Source organism: Gobio gobio (genome assembly GCF_949357685.1).
Source record: "Gobio gobio genome assembly, chromosome: 9".
NCBI classification, from domain to species: domain Eukaryota; kingdom Metazoa; phylum Chordata; class Actinopteri; order Cypriniformes; family Gobionidae; genus Gobio; species Gobio gobio.
Window position 1 is genome coordinate 40428842 of NC_137115.1, and position 17169 is coordinate 40446010.

Genomic DNA, 17169 nt, shown 5'->3' on the forward strand with positions numbered 1-17169 from the left:
AGACTTCTGCTGGAGATATTTATTTGGCATTTGAGGTTTTGATGGAACAAGCGGCTGTACGGTGGCCCCTGAAATTTGTTTGGACACTTAAGTCATTTATGAGTAGGTCATCGCATTAGATTAATTATTTCTCCAGCAACATATATACACTGATTAAATCGTATTTGGACACTTTCTGGTTGTCAAACATTAGTGGAAAATGTCTATAGATGATGGATAATGTGATCAATCGCTTCACGAAGAAACGCGTGTGAACTTGAGAACTGACTTATTTGATATTGTAGAAGTTTAAACGTATTTTCATATTTCAAAGTGGTTCATTTGTCTGCAGATACCATTGGTGACATTTTATCATCTAAAAAAAAAATATTCCGTTTGGGGGGGGGGGGGGGGGGGGGGGTATATGCAAACCAACACTAAATCATAAGTGGCAGTTTACAGTATACATGAAATTGATACTTTTATTCAGCAAGGATGCATTAAATTGATTTTAAAAATCCTGAATAAAATTCTTGAGCACCAAATCAGCATATTTAAATGATTTCTGAAGGATCATGTGATGCTGAAGATTGGAGTAAATGCCCGTTCACAGCAAGAACGATAACTATAACGATAAAAAGATATAGTTCTAAATATAAAAAAAGACTAGCAGAGTCAACACCACAACTACAACGATAATGGCACAGAGAAACAAAATCATTGAAATCACTTTCGGAAAGTTTTTTCCCCCTCAGCAGGTGAACAAAAATTATCAACGGCCAATCAAAATCCATCCTGCATTAAAGAGTGAGACAACAAAACTGCAGCGTACTTAAAATAAACAGAACGATAACCGGCCCTAATGGCTGCTAAAAACTTTTGCCATTGCAGGAATGAATTACATTTTAAAACATAAAACATAAAACAAGTTATTTTGACTTTTAATACCATTTCACAGCACTACAGTTTCTAATGCATTTGATCAAATAAATGCAGCCTTGGTGAGCATGAGAATTCTTTTAAAAACAAAAGAATCTCCAAACGTTCCTCTCATCCCGACAATAAGTACGGAATCAACAACAAAACAATACAAAAATAAAATAGAACTAATAGTACAATCCATCAAAGAAACAGGGAAAAAACAAAAACAAATAGAAAGCTTCATCAAAAGGCCAATATCCCAGCAGTCATTTGAAACTGTATAGATTTACCAGCACCTCTAACAAGCTGGGAAGTGGATGGCGAGAGAGAGCCAAACATCAATGAAAATGTCCTTAATTACAGTTTTAAAGATGGAGGCTGTGAAGGAAAAGAGGGAGGAGGAAGGGAATCTTTGCATCCTCTCCTCAGAAGACTTCCTTTTTCTGTTCGTCTACTCTCAGTCTCATTAGCCCCTCATTAGCTAGGACAGGTGCAGCCGGCAAAGAGAGACACCCTCAGACCCTTATACCCCCCCAACCAGTGAGCAAGCCGCACTGTCAGTGCCCATTCTACCGATGTGAGATGCATTCTTCCAATCAAAGCCTTCCACGGCTGCTTGGTGGGTGGGAGCAATCTCTGAATAGTGGATGATTTAGTGTAAAAAAAAAAAAAAAAATAGCAGCAAAGTGGTAAGGTGGTCAATGTAACAACAAGCTCCTTTCTGCTGTCAGCGTTGTCACATTAACACTTCATCAGGATTGCTCAATACTTCCACCCCCAAAACTTCCTGATGATTGATCTTAAGAAAAAGAGACAAAAAAACACCAAAATGTAGACATTTTTCATAATTTACATTTACAATTTATTAGTTTATTGTAAACCAAACATTATTATTCTGAAATTAAACTGTAACAAATAAATCTACATATTTAGGACATATTTTACATAAACTAAAGAAAATGCAAATTCTCAATGAATTCCAAGCAAGTCAAAGCAAAAAAACAACAACATTCAAGCAGGCACTTTATATATATATAAACAAATATCTTTTTGATAAGATACAAGATGTTTAACAAAAATGAAATGATCCTTCAAAGCCTCACTCGAGGCTTCAACAATGTTTTACGCAGTCGTTAGTATTATGCATCCACCTCTGTGCGGAAAGCTTTGGTGAATTGCTGTAATCGCTCTCCTTCACTCGTTGTAGCGAGCCAGTTTGAGGCGAGGGATGATGTTCATGGACTGCAGTTCTTGGAAGAGCAGTTTGCAGGCATATGGAATTCGTAGAGACGACACATGACACGAAGACTTGCAGTAATGACACCTGCCATAAACAGACAGAAAACTCACTAATGAATCTCTTTAATGCATTTGATTATTCTTGATAATTCAATCATATTTTAATAGTTATTGCCCCTTTTTTTGCACAATTTTACTGACCATCCTGAATATCCCAGCAAGCCACACTGCCCACACACGTCCACCTCAAAAGCATCACTGGAGATCATCAGCCGCTCAAGCAGCAGCATGCTGGCTCCGTAACCAATGAGACAGTCTCTTTCCATCTCTCCCAGACGGAGACCACCATCCCTGGAACGACCCTCAGTGGGCTGCCTGCATTAAGATAACCATTAAGTTACATTACATTAAATTAAATCCAGAATAATACAATTACCTTACTGAGCAGACTTTACAAGTGAAATTTTTGAGGACACACAATTTTGCTTTTCTTACCTAGTGAGTACCGCTCTCGGACCACGTGCTCTGGCATGCATTTTATCCAGCACCATGTGCTTCAGTTTCTGATAATAGACTGGACCGAAGTAGATGTAGGCTTCCAGAGGTTCCCTAAGAGCAAATAATAATAATTCATTAATTACAGTAAAGTGCCATTGGGAAAACACCCTCTGGTGGCTCTTTTGATTTTTGCAATATACTTATATTCAAATATAATTAACATGTACATGCATTAAATGTATGCATTTGGCAGACGCTTTTATCCAAAGCGACTTGCAGTGCATTTAAGGTACATATTACCATTATCTGTGAATTTCACAATTATTGAAATCAATATTAAAAGGTTAGATCACCCATAAAAATGTTGTCATTAATTACTCACCCTCATGACGTTCCAAACCCGTAAGTCATTCGTTCATCTTTGGAACACAAATTAAGATATTTTTGATGAAATCTGAGAGCTCTCTGACCCCACATAGACTGCAATGTTATTACCACTTTCAAGGCCCAGAAAGGTAGGAAAGACATCATTAAAATAGTCCATGTGACTACAGTGGTTCAACCTTAAAATGTTATGAAGCGATGAGAATACATTTTGTGCACAAAAAAAATAAAAACTTTATTCAACCATTTTTTCTGTTCCATACGAGTCTCTGACACTGTTCATGTGAGCACCATGATACATGCGTGTGATGCTGACGCAGGAGCGGGCCAATACAGAGCTGGCGTTCTGATGTAGAATCTGGAAGCGCTGCACTGTTTACACAACGTGAACGGCGTCAGAGAAGAAATTGTTGAATAAAGTCGTTATATTTTGCGCACAGAAAATATTCTTGACACTTTATAACATTAAGGTTGAACCACTGGAGTCAGGTGGACCTAATTTAACAATGTCTTTACCTTTCTGGCCCTTGAAAGTGGTAATAATGCTGCAGTCAATGGAGGGGATTTCATCAAAAACTTCCGAACTTCCGAAGATGAACGAAGGTCTTACGGGTTTGGAAGGTCATGAGCAGGGCTCTGAACCGGTTCAAGGAACGAAAACGAAAACCGGAAACGAACAAAATTTTAAGAGGAACAAAAACGAAAACGAAATCAATTTGAATCGTTCTGAACAGAAACGTTAATTTGAAATGACCATTAACCGGTTAATAACGTTATTTTATCGTTCTCTTTAATATTGTAATTTGGCAGTGACCAATAATGAATAGAGTAGTACAGCATGTGACGTTGACGGATCAAGCGTGAGTGAAATGCCCGCGCACCAGTCATCTATGAATCTACCGCTACGCAAGTCAGTGTGAGCGCGGATTTTCATGCCTCAAGTACATTTCTTTCCCCACTACAATGAAAGCGCAGGTATTGGAGGACATTCTTTTTGTATGTTTAAATAAGCAGTACGGACTTTAAGCTCAAATAGTCTGATTTAGGCTAGTTTGTGGATTTCGTTTAAGCCTATCCAAGTAGGTTACTAGCATCTATCAAAGATTTTTCCTAGTCTTTCAGATTGCCAATACAGGACAGGTCAATGTTTTCTATATAGAAGGTTGATGCTTCGTATTAAATGGTATGTTATATTGCATTAAATGATCAAGCTTTATTAGCTGACTGAATTTGATTATGTGATGCAAGGACGTGTTGAGCAGTGTTTGCTTTGAAATTACCAGTTGACAGTGCATTAAAAGAGCAATGGCTATCCAGTTTATTTATTCTTTATTCATGCAGTTTTTAAAACAAGTCGTGTTGAAAAAAAAGTTATGTACAAAGAATCTTATCACTCTTCTGAAAAGAATTAGGCATAAGAGGGCCACTTTCCGCTCCATTAAAACAGGTCAATATTAGTCCCGCTGTTTATGCTTTGTAATTAATGCATGTATTTCTGTTGTAGTTTTAAAAATGTTATGAAATAAATATTCAAGTTTAATTATCATGCGTTATATTATTATTGAGTGAAAATAAGTCTTTATTTATGCATATTTGTTTAAAGTATAGGCTAAATTAAAACAACGTTATTAACCGTTATTTTTTCAAATCAAACCGTTTTCGGAACAGTAATGTTTAATGAGGAACGCAAAAACGGAAACGTTAAAATATCGATTCTGCTCGGAGTGAACCGATTGATATTTTTTTCCGTTTTTAAGCACTGGTCATGACTCATGAGAGTAATTAATGACAGAATTTTCATTTTTGAGTGAACTAACCCTTTAAACTAAGATTTAATAACTAAACTGTGAAGCAAACTTGTATTTGTGAAATATAAATGATTGTGTAAGCGAACAATTAAATGTTTACCCTGTGATGCCCGAGGTGACATAATCCTTGCCCTGGTAATTGTATCCATAGCGGATAAGATCCTCACAAACGTCCTTCACTTTACTGCCCCCGAAAGCAGTGCCATAGTGAAAACGCCCATCCAGCACCCCTGCTTTTCCCGCCAACAGCTCAATCAGCTTCCCAACCTGACACAGAATAAACCAGGCAACTGATAATCATGGGACGCTAAACACATTTCTTTAATGCAGAAGTGTAGATTCTCTGTAGGACAGAGTAGATGCCCCAGTTTTCCCCTTCCTGACACTGCAGCTGGTGAATGTGAGTGTGACATCATGTTGAGGTCACGCACCGCTGCACGACAGTAGCCTTTACTGAGGTCACGCACAGAAAGAGCCGGAAGATCTTTGACCCCTCTCTGTCACTGAGAGGAATCTTTTACTTGGCTCAAACAATTTCCTATATGACGCCTGCTGTGTGCACCCAAACACAGTGTTCAAAATTAGAAACCGTGGGGGAATTAATATCTCTGAAAACTGCATTGAATGGGACCACAAGAAAAGAAAAAAAGTGACATTTTTAGGTAAACAGGAACATCTTTTCTAGAAATACACTACTGTTCAAAAGTTTATGTCCAGTAATATTTCTTTAATTAAAAGAAATTAATACTTTTACTCAGCAAGGATGCATCAAAAGTGGCAGGAAATACATCTATAAAGTTTCAAAAGATGTCTATTTTAAATAAATGCTGTTCTTTTGAACTCTCGATTCATCCTGAAAAAATCTTGAGCAACAAATCAGCATATTAGAATGATTTCTAAAGGATCACGTGACACTGAAGACTGGAGTAATGATGCTGATAATTCGATTTAAATTGTAATAATATTTTGCAATATTACTGTTTTTTTCTCTGCACTTTTATAAAAGAATGCAGCCTTGGTGAGCATAAGACACTCACATTTAAATAAAAAAAATTCTTACCAACTCCAAACTTTTGAATGGTAGTGTACTTTAAAAAATCTGAGCAATAAAACAAGTATTGAATTAAAACAAATCTCAGCTATTAAAAGGAATATGTTTTATTGCAAAATAGCCAGCTGATGTATACTGGGTAAACCCAGCCTGATCTGCTGGCGATTTGATTTCGCCCTTCAACTCAGTCTGGAAACCTGTACATTAATTTCTACTGCTTCTGTTACACTTTGTTACACATCGTTTAACACGATGAAGGATAGAGAAGTGATGGGTTTGTTGCCCGTTGATCACACCTCTTGTGGTCTGGTTGGTTGAAGGACTATCCAATTGCGTACAGAGTCATTTGAATTATGCTCGTTTATCACGCCTCTTAAATAGAAAATACAGAGCAGACTCCCCAGACCAATGTTCAATCTTAAAGGTGCTATAAGCGATGTCACGCTTTTTTTAGGCCAAAAATGTTTTTATCACATACAGCAAACATCTCCTCACTATCCGCTAGCTGCCTTTCCCCTGAACACACTGTAAAAAAACACGGTCTCTGTAGTCAGCACAAGCTCCACAAACGGCAACAAAAACAAGCTTGGGCAGTCTGGACAACGAAAAATAATAAACAGTGCTCCAGCCAATAACCGACAAGACTGATTTGGGGGTGGAGGTTTGGGGTTAGTGCGCGTGCACATGAAGGGGGGTGTGTAGAACAGAGAAGCATAAAGAGGGAAGTTCGAATTATATGATTTTGATATGGCCGACACACGACCAAAGAGACGACGTTCTGATGAACAACTTGCAACGAAAAGGACAAGGACGCGCAAAGTCCCGAATTTACATTGGAAAAGCCTTCGAAAGGTGGCTAAAACTCCGGTGGCAGAAGGGCTTCCAATCAGGAAGCACGGAGGGGAGGGGGAGGAGGAGGAAGGGTCTAGCTAGCCTCTGTTTTGTTTGACAACACTTCGAACGTCAACAAGAATTTACTCCACCCAGGATCGCTTAGAGCACCTTTAAATTGAGCTTGGTCTGGTGATAGCCAGACAACAGCTGATGTGCTTTATCCTGCTTATTACCACATAAATGGACTTAAAATATTGATTTTGATCGGTTTCCTGGAATACCACAAAGTTATACAGTTTAGTAGGGATTATTATAAAAATGTTCTATATAAAATCCTTAAAAATGTTAAAATAAAAAGTTTGGTTACACTTTCGATGGTCCACTTTAGACATTCTACTAACTATAAGTAACTTTGCAACTACACGTCAACTAACTCTCAGAGTATTAGTAGACTTAGGTGTTAGGGTTCGTTTAGTAGAATTAGATGATATGTAGTTGCAAAGTTACAATGTCTGTTGTGGGAGCATCCAAATAAAGTGTTAGCAGATATTAAGCAGACAGTTTACTAATACTCTAATAAGAGTTAGTTGACATGAAGTCGCAAAGTTACTTATAGTTAGTTGAATGTCTAAAGCAGACCATCAAAAACTGTTACCAAAAGTTTTTTTTGGTAGTATTTGGAACAATTCATTAAAAGATAAACATCATTTATAATCTGATGATGGGAAAGGACGTACAGTCATTCTGGAGGGATAACCGTGAGGGTTCATGATGATGTCAGGACAGATACCGGTGTCACAGAAGGGCATGTCCTCTTGAGGAACGATCAGTCCACACACACCTGTTACAGAGAGAGTGGACGATATTATTTACAGATGCAGAAAATGCATTTAATTCCAAAAATTTGAATCAAAGACATCCCTATATTCAAACTGGCTGCAAGGAATGCTAACTCCACCCTGATAGAGCAAACCTTTCCCATAAAGTTTAATTGAGTTTTGAGTGAATTCAATCACATACAAATGCTAGATGAGAAAGTGTGAGGTTTGTGTAACTCATCTTGTTCAACGGCCTATAAAGCAGACGTATTCAGCGCTACTGAAGTGGAACCATTGGAAATTCAGACTGCAGGACGGAGTGAAAGTGGTCCAAAGCAGTCAGTGAGAGTGTAAATGTTTGCAGAAGAGCTCCTCACTCTTCCCGCAGCCAGAGCAAACACATTATTGGGCCATTTGCAAGTGATAAAAGAGAGAAGAACAGGGGCAGGAAGTGAGGAGAGGTGCTTAGCTGGACAGTGAGAAGGGGATTATACACCCATAGTTTCCCCTTTACCATAGAGCACACAAAGAAAGGTTCAGCTGAGGAGAGCAATACATACATATGCAAAAGAAAAAAATCTGGCCTCTTGAGAACTTGGACTATGAAATATATCTTAAAAAAATATATATATTGCTATACCATATTCACATATCAGTTTTTCATACTGGAAATTGTTAAAATCACAAATATAATTTTGCACAGACTTACTACAATTACTCTATTTTGATTAAATGTTTAATGCAAGACGAAATAATTGCCTAAAGGTCTGCAACAATGAAACAGCAAAAATAAATGAAAATATTTATCAACGAATTTCATTATCGATAATCAAGGAGACATCTGGCAGTGATGTCAATTTATGGTAGTAAATGTTTTGTTTCAGTTTTTTTGGCAATAAAATAAATAAATAAATTAGAATATAATAAAATAGAACTTAATTTAATTGAATATAAAAATAGCTCTTAATTGTAGCCCAAATTGTAACAGTTACACTACCGTTCAAAAGTTAAGAAAAAATGATTAAGGCTGCATTTATTTGGTCAAAAATACAAAAACAGTAAAATAGTGAAAAATTATTACAACTTAAAATATCGGTTTTCTATTTGAATGTATTTTAAATAGTGCAGGGGGAAAATTTATTGTGATTAATCGCATCCAAAATAAAAGTTTGTGTTTACATAATATATGTGTGTACTGTGTATAATTATTATGTATATAATTGAAATACTTGCTTGTATATACTGTATATATAATTTATATTATATATAAATATAATTTAATAAAATTATAACATATTTCTTAAATATAAACATGTATGTGTGTGTATTTATATATACATAATAATTATACACAGTACACACACATATTATGTAAACACAAACTTTTATTTTGGATGCGATTAATCATGATTAATTTTTCCCCAGCACTAATTTTAAAACATTATTTATTCCGGTGATGGCAAAGCTGAATTTTCAGCATCATTACTCGTCTTCACATGATCCTTCAGAAATCATTCTAATATGCGGATTTGGTGCTCAAGAAACATTTCTTCTCTTATCAACGAAGAAGAATTGTACTGCTTAATATTTTTGTGGAAACAGTGATACTTTTTTAAAGGATTCTTTGATGAATAGAAAGTTCAAAAGAACAGCATTTGTTTGAAATGGAAGTCTTTTGTACATTATAAATGTCTTTATTGTCGCTTTTGATAAATGTAATAAATCCTTGCTGAAAAAAAAAATCTTACTTTTGAACGGTAGTTTGTTTTTTAGAGAATACAAGTGGTCAAATAACATTTTAAATACAGGAAATAACTGTTAACTGAACAAAACAAATCAGTGATCAAAATGTTGTTAGCAGGAGCCCTAGTAGGATTTCCTAGGGGAGGACGAAAGAAAATGAGCAAGAGCAAGACAGAAGCAGAGAGGTAAGCGAGAGCGGTTCCCATAGCACACATCCTCTGTGTTGTTTGTTTTGTGCGAGAGTGAATGATAAAAGAGGCATGAAATCAGCAAAGAAAAGCAGGACAGCAGTAAGAGTCCATGGCCCTCCATCACTGGCTATACAGCCCCTCTGTGGCGGCTCGCACAATGGACCCTGCCAAGACAGCTGTGTGAGTATCAGAGTGTGTGTGTCCGTATATGTATGTGTGTGTGCGCGCTTCGGTGTGTGTTTGGGTCACCGGTAAATAATTAACCTATCGTTCTCTGGTGACCGGATCTTATGAGGGCGGTAGAGGCTGGTCAGAATGGGGGTGCGGGACGAAGGAGGGGTTTAAAATGAGTAAGACAAAACTTGCTGAAAGCCAATGGCTCCAAACCACGGTGGGACGTCTTTAATAGGCTTTCTTTCGACCCAAAAGGTAGCCAAATCTCTTTCTTTGAAGTACAGCACTCTCTCGAACGAATTTTATGACAAAAAGCACCCGTTTAGTGCGCACATTCGCACCACAAACACTGTGAGGCAATAGAGAAAAGTAAATGAATAATTCCTGCAGAACATTACGGAGCGGTTGGCAGCGCAGTCACACACCTCTGGAAAACACAGCTCAACTTCTCCAAGTGGGACCGTTCAATAAAAGCCTGCCTCTAAACACACAAAAGACATTCAAGAGAACGGCACTATCCTTCACAACAACAATTAGCTGCCCTGTGTTATCCTGGTCCACCGACACTTGCCTGCTCCTTTAAATACCAAAAGCTCCTTTAAAAAGAGCAGTAAATAGCATCTCGGGCGGTTCGCGGCTAACCCCTCCCTGACCCCTCCTCACTGTCACGTCCCGTGATGAGTGCCAGTGGACGACCTCCGCTAATGAAATGAGTGAATTATGCATGGCGCCAGTTAACGCTCTGATTAAAACATCATACTGACCAGCTCTCTCAGCGGAGGTGCTCGAAAACAATGGGGGCTGTAAACACTTTCCCAGGACTGCGCCGCTGCTGTTATAAATTTGCATAGTCTGGCATGGGACAACAAGCTAATTAATTGAAAAACGGGCAGTGGAAAAAAAGTTGAAGAGGATGGGAGGGCCAGCTGAGACGATATAGCTTGGACATTGAAAATAAAACTGACATCACAAAGCAAGTTTAGTAACATCTCTTTCCACTTGTTATTGAGGCGGATTCATTGTCTTAATTTTGGCACAATGCTGAAACTGTGTTTTACCCGCTAGCATCTCCTAAAGCAGAGGACAATATGCCGGTCGGGGAAAAGAACAGGAAGGATGCTGCAGTACCTTTCTGCCCATGTCGACTGCTGAACTTGTCTCCGATCTCTGGTCTACGTGTCTGCCTGAGCAGGATCTTGATTAAGAAGGCGTCCTCAGCATTGGAGGAGATCATCACCTTCTCAATGTAGGAGTCTGTCGTTCCTTTGTACCTATAGAATGAAGAAAGTACATATTTTGGTTGGTGTTGGACACTTTAGTCAGACTACATTTCAAATAAAACTGTAGGAATATTGCACAGTGGGGTTCTAATTTTATTTAATTAGTTTCTTACGAGACTGGCACATCTCTGTATTGGGGTTGGCCTGGCTGGGCGCTGCCCTCCAGTGGAGTTTGGGTGACAGTGGGCATGGACTTATTCACCAGCACCTGCTTGTTCTCGACCTTCTCACCTGAGAGAGATGTGACGTACAAAACTTCACTACATATCCTTAGATCAACATATTAAAGATTATTCGGCTGAAATCTAGTTCTTTCTAAAGAGTCTTACCAGGCGAGCAGATGCCGTCAGCGTCCAGAATGCTGTGTCTCCAAATGGGCTTGCGTGTTTCGGCGTCCAGCATCGGACCCATCACCTTGTCAAAGGTCTGGTTAGTGTACCGCCTCAAGGTGCACTTAGCATTCTTGTACACCAAACATCTACCAAAGCCTTTTACAAGACAGAGGAACAACAGAAGACAATGAACAATGAAAAAAATAGAAGAAAATGGCTCTTTTCCCCCTCTAAGACCCCTTGTCTCTCAGATTTATTTTTCAATTTCATGTGGAAATGCACTTCAGAAAGTTAATAACAGGGTTTTTTTAAGCAAGCAGCATTCAGAAAGTTAATAACAGGTTTTTTTTTAAGCAAGCAGCATTAAGTGTTTAGTTCTTACCTCTGTCAAGAGATGCCTTATTGATCACAAGGGCATCTTCTATATCATACCCACTGTAGCTCATTACAGCCACAGTGGCGTTCTGGCCAGCGGGCAGCTTCTCAAAGTCAATCAGCTCGATAGTCTTCGTCTTCACCATGGGCTTCTGTGGGTACGCCAGCAGGTACATTAGGGTGTCTATACGGTTCCTCTGGTTATAACCAATAGTTCCTGATCAGAAACAGAGTAGAAATGAAGTTGAGCAAAACCTTAAAAGCAAGATGTAAAAGAGGGTAAATGATAACTTAATGCTCCCTCAGTATATAAATGAGTTAATATCGTAATATATTTTATATAATATCATTTATTTGGGGCTTTTTGTCACTTTGTATTGGCTAATAAATGTCATATATAATACATTATACTATGTATTATGCTGTATTTTTAACATTGCTTTATTTGACATACAGTAGCAACATTTTGGAATAAGAAAAAAAAAAACATTTTAGTAATTGAAAAAACATTCAAAAGGGAAAAACCTTCAGCCAGTTAAAGGTGGTGACACTTAAAGGAACACTCCACCGTTTTTAGAAATAGGGCTTATTCAACTTCTTTCCTACATTTAGATATGTGGGCAAGGGCATTTTTGTTTGCATACATTGTTTTAGTTTGGCAGGGTCGGCGCTAGCTTAGTTTAGCATAATGAATGGAATCCTATGTTGCCAGAAAAGTGATCCAAAAAAACAAAAAAAACCCCACCTAATTACTTCTTGTGGCCTGCGTATTCACAACAAATACAAATAGCGATGCAGATTAAGTTTGGGGATTTCATGTGTTGCGTGATATCTCTGCGCCCAAGTAGCAGTGCTTCGCCTGTGCTTCCCCATAATATAGTCCCAAGTAAATATCTGCCTAGGAAATCGCCTAGTCTTAATCTGCATCGCTATTTGTATTCGTTGTGAATACGCAGGCCACAAGAAGTAATTAGGTGGGTTTTTTTGTTTTTTTGGATCACTTTTACTCGGGACATGCTAGCTGGCAACATAGGATTCCATTCATTATGCTAAGCTAAGCTAGCGGCGACCCTGCCAAACTAAAACAATGCATGCACTGTGACAAAAATGCATTTGCCCACATATCTAATTGTAGGAAAGATGTTGAATAAGCCCTATTTATAAAAACGGTGGAGTGTTCCTTTAAGGTTCAATTTGAATAGATAGATTGATCCACTCAAAAATGAAAACTCTCATTTGCTCACCCTCATGTTGTTCCAAACTTTCTTTTTTTCGGCAGAATACAAAATAAATTATTTTGAAAAATGTTGGAAATAAAAAAAATATTCTTTTATGTTCCACAAAATAAAGAAGATCATACAGGTTTGGAACAATGTGAGGGTGAATAAATAATTAATAATGTTTCACATTTGGGTTAACTATCCCTTTAACATTAAATAATGCATTACCACGAACTAACAATAAACGATTAATAATATGCTAGTGTTCATTGTTAAATTTATGTTCAATCATAATGCATTACATGCTAATTTGTATATATACAAATACATTTTTAACATCATGACCATTATCATCATGAAATGATTTTTTTGCAGTATTTATTAGTCATGGATACTGCATTAACAAATGTCAATGTATAGATCCTTACTGTAAAATATTACCAGAAAATCCTTTACAATTACTACTAAGGGTTTTCTTAACTTAAAGGGTTTTGTTGCAACTTCATTCAAATATCCAATTCAAACAATATGAAACAACTAATGCACATCTAATCACATTTAACTGACTGTCTGAGGGGTGTTGATGAGAAGGCTGGTGTCGGCAGTGTTAAAATCTCTGGGGTGGAGATTTAGCATGGCGGAGATAGAAGAGGGGGGGGTTAGGTTATAGTATAATAGCCGTCGTCCCTTGAGGCCTTGACATTTGTCAGATGCTATTACTCCACAATCAGGGTACAAGCACACAGTGTGTGATAATAGTGCTGGGGCCACACAACTGGATTTGCACATGTATGGGGCTGTCCGTCCAGAAAAAAGACGACAAGGCTGAGGATATTGGGCCAAATATAGTAGCAGTCTCAGTGGTTTTGTAATGGGGGTGGTGGCCAGGAGAGGTTTAAGTAGTTTTGGTAACCAGGGCAGCGGAGTGTGTGTGCTCTCTCTCCCTCTTGCGCAGCTGAGCACACTAACCCTGCTCCGCACACTGAGCTCAGGACACAATGAATGCCTAATGACACTCAGAGACACTGGCAGGGAAAGGCCTCCACACACACACACACACACACACACACACTCACAAAAGCATGACTACGCAAGCAGGCGATGTTTGATGTCCACATACATACAGAATGTGGTGTGTGCGTCAAAGGTTTTGAATGTCAGTGTGAAAGTGAGTGTGTCTGTGACTGAATAGGAGTGTGTGTGGATGTCTGCGTTTGTAAGTGCGACTGGTCCTCCGGGATGTTTGGAGATGGAGACTGTAGTAGTCTTACCCATAGCCTGCTTGCCCATAGCACACTGGTAGGTGTTTCTGGGGGACTGGTTATGATGAGGATAAGGAATCAAACCAGCGCAGACCCCCAGCAGCGTGAACGGCTCAATCTCCAAATGGGTTGTCTCCCTATATAAAACACGTATAGCATATTCACAAGCTTGAAACTGAATACAATTTCTTTATTGTTTATTTGTATGAAATCTTTATTTGGGTTAATATGGATAACATGTATAGTGACTGTAAACTGTATTATTTGGAATGTTTAGATATATAAGTGTCCAAAAATAGTGTTAGAAACGCTAACTGAATTTCTGGCCAGTATTGATAAGTCAATAGTTATTGATGTTAAGGCTGATAATAAAATTCTATATAATTTTGTCTATAAAATAAATTAAAAATGAAACCCTAAAAACTAAAATATTGCATGTACAATTAAATATCCAGTAGCAACTGATACTTATATTATAATTTATGGTAACACTTTACAATAAGGTTTCATTTGTTAACATTAGTTAATGTATTAACTAATATGAACTAACCATGAGTAATACATTTGTTACAGTATTTATTAATCTTTGTTAATGATAGTTAATAAAAATGCAGTCAGTCATTGTTTGTTCATGTTAGTTCACAGTGCATTAAAGGGTTAGTTTACCCAAAAATGAAAACTAGCCCATGATTTACTCACCCTCAATTCATCCTAGGTGTATATGACATTCTTCTTTCAGACGAATACAATCGGAGTTATATTAAAAAAGTCCTGGCTAATCCAAGCATTATAATGGGAATGAATTGTTGTTTCGTTTATGAAGTCCATAAAAATGCATTTATCCATCATATAACTGCTCCACACGGCTCAGGGGGGTTAAAAATGCATTCTGAAGTGAAGTGGAGAGTTTGTGTAAGAAAAAAATCCATATTTAAAACTTTATTGACTAAAATAACTAACTTCCGGCGGATTGCCGTATGCATCAATTTACAGCGAAAGAGTAACCCTTGACACATGTGCATTGACGAACGCAGAAGTGCAGAGGATAGAGCAAAACAAAACACCGGCCATGAATTAGAGTCTAAAACGAGAATTTTTAAAGAGAAATGGCGGAGGATTTCGATATAAGAGAAGAGGTGCTTGAGTTTGTTGATCAGCCCTATCTGCGAGAGGCGTCAAAGCTTGCGATGGTTCTATACATCGCATCAGGGGGTCACTCTTTTGCCGGAAGTCAAATTGCGTACGGCTTTCCACCGGAAGTTAGTTATTTTAGACTATAAAGTTCTTACACAAATGCGCCACTTCGCTTCAGAAGGCCTTTATTAACTCCCCGGAGCCGTGTGGAGCAGTTATATGATGGATAGATGCACTTGTATGGACTTCATAAACGAAACAACAATTCACTGCCATTATAAAGCTTGGATTAGCCAGGACTTTTTTAATATAACTCCGATTTTATTCGTCTGAAAGAGGAATGTCATATACACCTAGGATGACTTGAGGGTGAGTAAATAATAGGCAAATTTTCATTTTTGGGTGAACTAACCCTTTAAATCAAATTCTCTAAAATTATTAGGACAAATAATATGCTACAGATATAGTATGCTTCCCTACAGATAAATTATATCAGATAAAAAAAAGACACCAGGTAACATTTATTTGAAAGAAGTCACATTTTCAAGCTAAACACTAAACTAGTTTTCTATCCATTTTGAGGTGTGGTTCAACTGTCCAAATACCTTTAAGGCCTGAATTATGGGACTTATAAGTACTCACTTGCCGATCATGTGCTCATATAAAGCAATGTTACAGTCGTTCTCCTCATTTACATCCAGATACTCCACCAGACTCTCATGAAGAAAGTCCTCAAATGTTCTACAGGGAAAGGGGTGGGGGGGTGGGTACACAATGAAAAGGCATGCATAAGACAGTCTCAAATCTGCATACTGGACTCTCCATTCAAATGTAACTTTCAAATATTGATCGGCTTCAAACGCACCTGTAGCCCTGAGACAATTCCTCAATGTGTTTGTTCTTCACAGCTGGCTGTCCATTCTTCACAATGATGTAGGGTCTGCCAGGAGCACACAGAATGCAATACAAATGTCTCTGTGCAATATAAGGAAACTAACCATCTGGTAATGGTTTTAAAACAGTTTTTATTCCAAATGGATGAGAAAACAACTGATTTGCATAACTTTGTGGTACCTGCACAAACGTCCCCCATCAGAAGAAATATACACACAGCGGTCGGTCAAGTTGGTTGAGATAGACACAAACTCGTTTATAAAACCAGCTCTTCGCATTAGTCTGAAGGTGTAGACCAACTTCTGATGGTCTCTGATCACTCCAAGAATGTTTCCTAGAAAAGGACAGTAAATAAAGTTCTCTCTCAAAATGGTGTACCATAAACAAATTAAGATTTACATGTGTACATGTGTGACAGCAGTATTAATGCACTTTCAAAGGAAAAGTTTTGGCTTGTTTGAGGAATAGCCCACTATGGTGCCACCAAGATGCATAAACAGCCTTAATGTTGTGTGAGTCACTTTGTGGGCAAGTATGTTTGTGGATTAACTTGGGAGGGATTGTATTTATTTATGCATTGACACCTGCTGTGTTTGCTAATTAATTAGCCACAGCGGAGGCCTGTATAATTTGTAACTTATCAGCGCTGTGAAAAACATATACATGAATTAATTAGTGGGGCGAGTTTTCTGTGACATGACATTAAAAGGTAATCAATGGCACACCCTTTTGTAGTGTTGGAAAGGCAGAGGTTCATTTGAATATTATTCAAATGCCTGTAGTCTGTCTGTGTGCTTGGAAAAAAAAAGAAGAAGAACGTGCTGTTTTGCTTTTGTTCTGCCTGTGAGAGCAGATACCATTGAGGAAGACGAGGAAGACCGTGGGGTAGGACAGCTCCTCTCCACACAGAAGGTTGATGTCCTCCACTCCCAAGTTGAATGCCAGCTTGATGATTGGGCCGTCCTCCATGTCAGTGGTGATATGGGTCATCAGAGCCAGATTCTTCACCAGACCACAAGCCTACACAACAAT

At 38.1% G+C, this 17169-nt stretch overlaps 1 protein-coding gene across 1 annotated transcript in view; it reads right to left on the reverse strand.

Moving 5' to 3' along the window:
* Window positions 1–437: 437 nt before the first annotated feature.
* The window catches only part of polr3b (polymerase (RNA) III (DNA directed) polypeptide B), a 32328-nt gene continuing 15596 nt past the window's right edge, over window positions 438–17169 (reverse strand). The window contains exons 15-29 of the mRNA XM_079825540.1: window positions 16995–17157; window positions 16318–16471; window positions 16109–16183; window positions 15886–15984; window positions 14119–14246; window positions 11635–11844; window positions 11250–11408; window positions 11034–11151; window positions 10769–10911; window positions 7452–7555; window positions 4930–5096; window positions 2635–2748; window positions 2341–2514; window positions 2052–2224; window positions 438–1699 (exon numbers count right to left, since the gene is read on the reverse strand). Of these exons, the coding sequence (XP_079681666.1) occupies window positions 2095–2224; window positions 2341–2514; window positions 2635–2748; window positions 4930–5096; window positions 7452–7555; window positions 10769–10911; window positions 11034–11151; window positions 11250–11408; window positions 11635–11844; window positions 14119–14246; window positions 15886–15984; window positions 16109–16183; window positions 16318–16471; window positions 16995–17157 (1938 nt within the window). The 3' untranslated portion in view covers window positions 438–1699; window positions 2052–2094. The remainder of the gene's footprint in view (window positions 1700–2051; window positions 2225–2340; window positions 2515–2634; window positions 2749–4929; window positions 5097–7451; window positions 7556–10768; window positions 10912–11033; window positions 11152–11249; window positions 11409–11634; window positions 11845–14118; window positions 14247–15885; window positions 15985–16108; window positions 16184–16317; window positions 16472–16994; window positions 17158–17169) is intronic.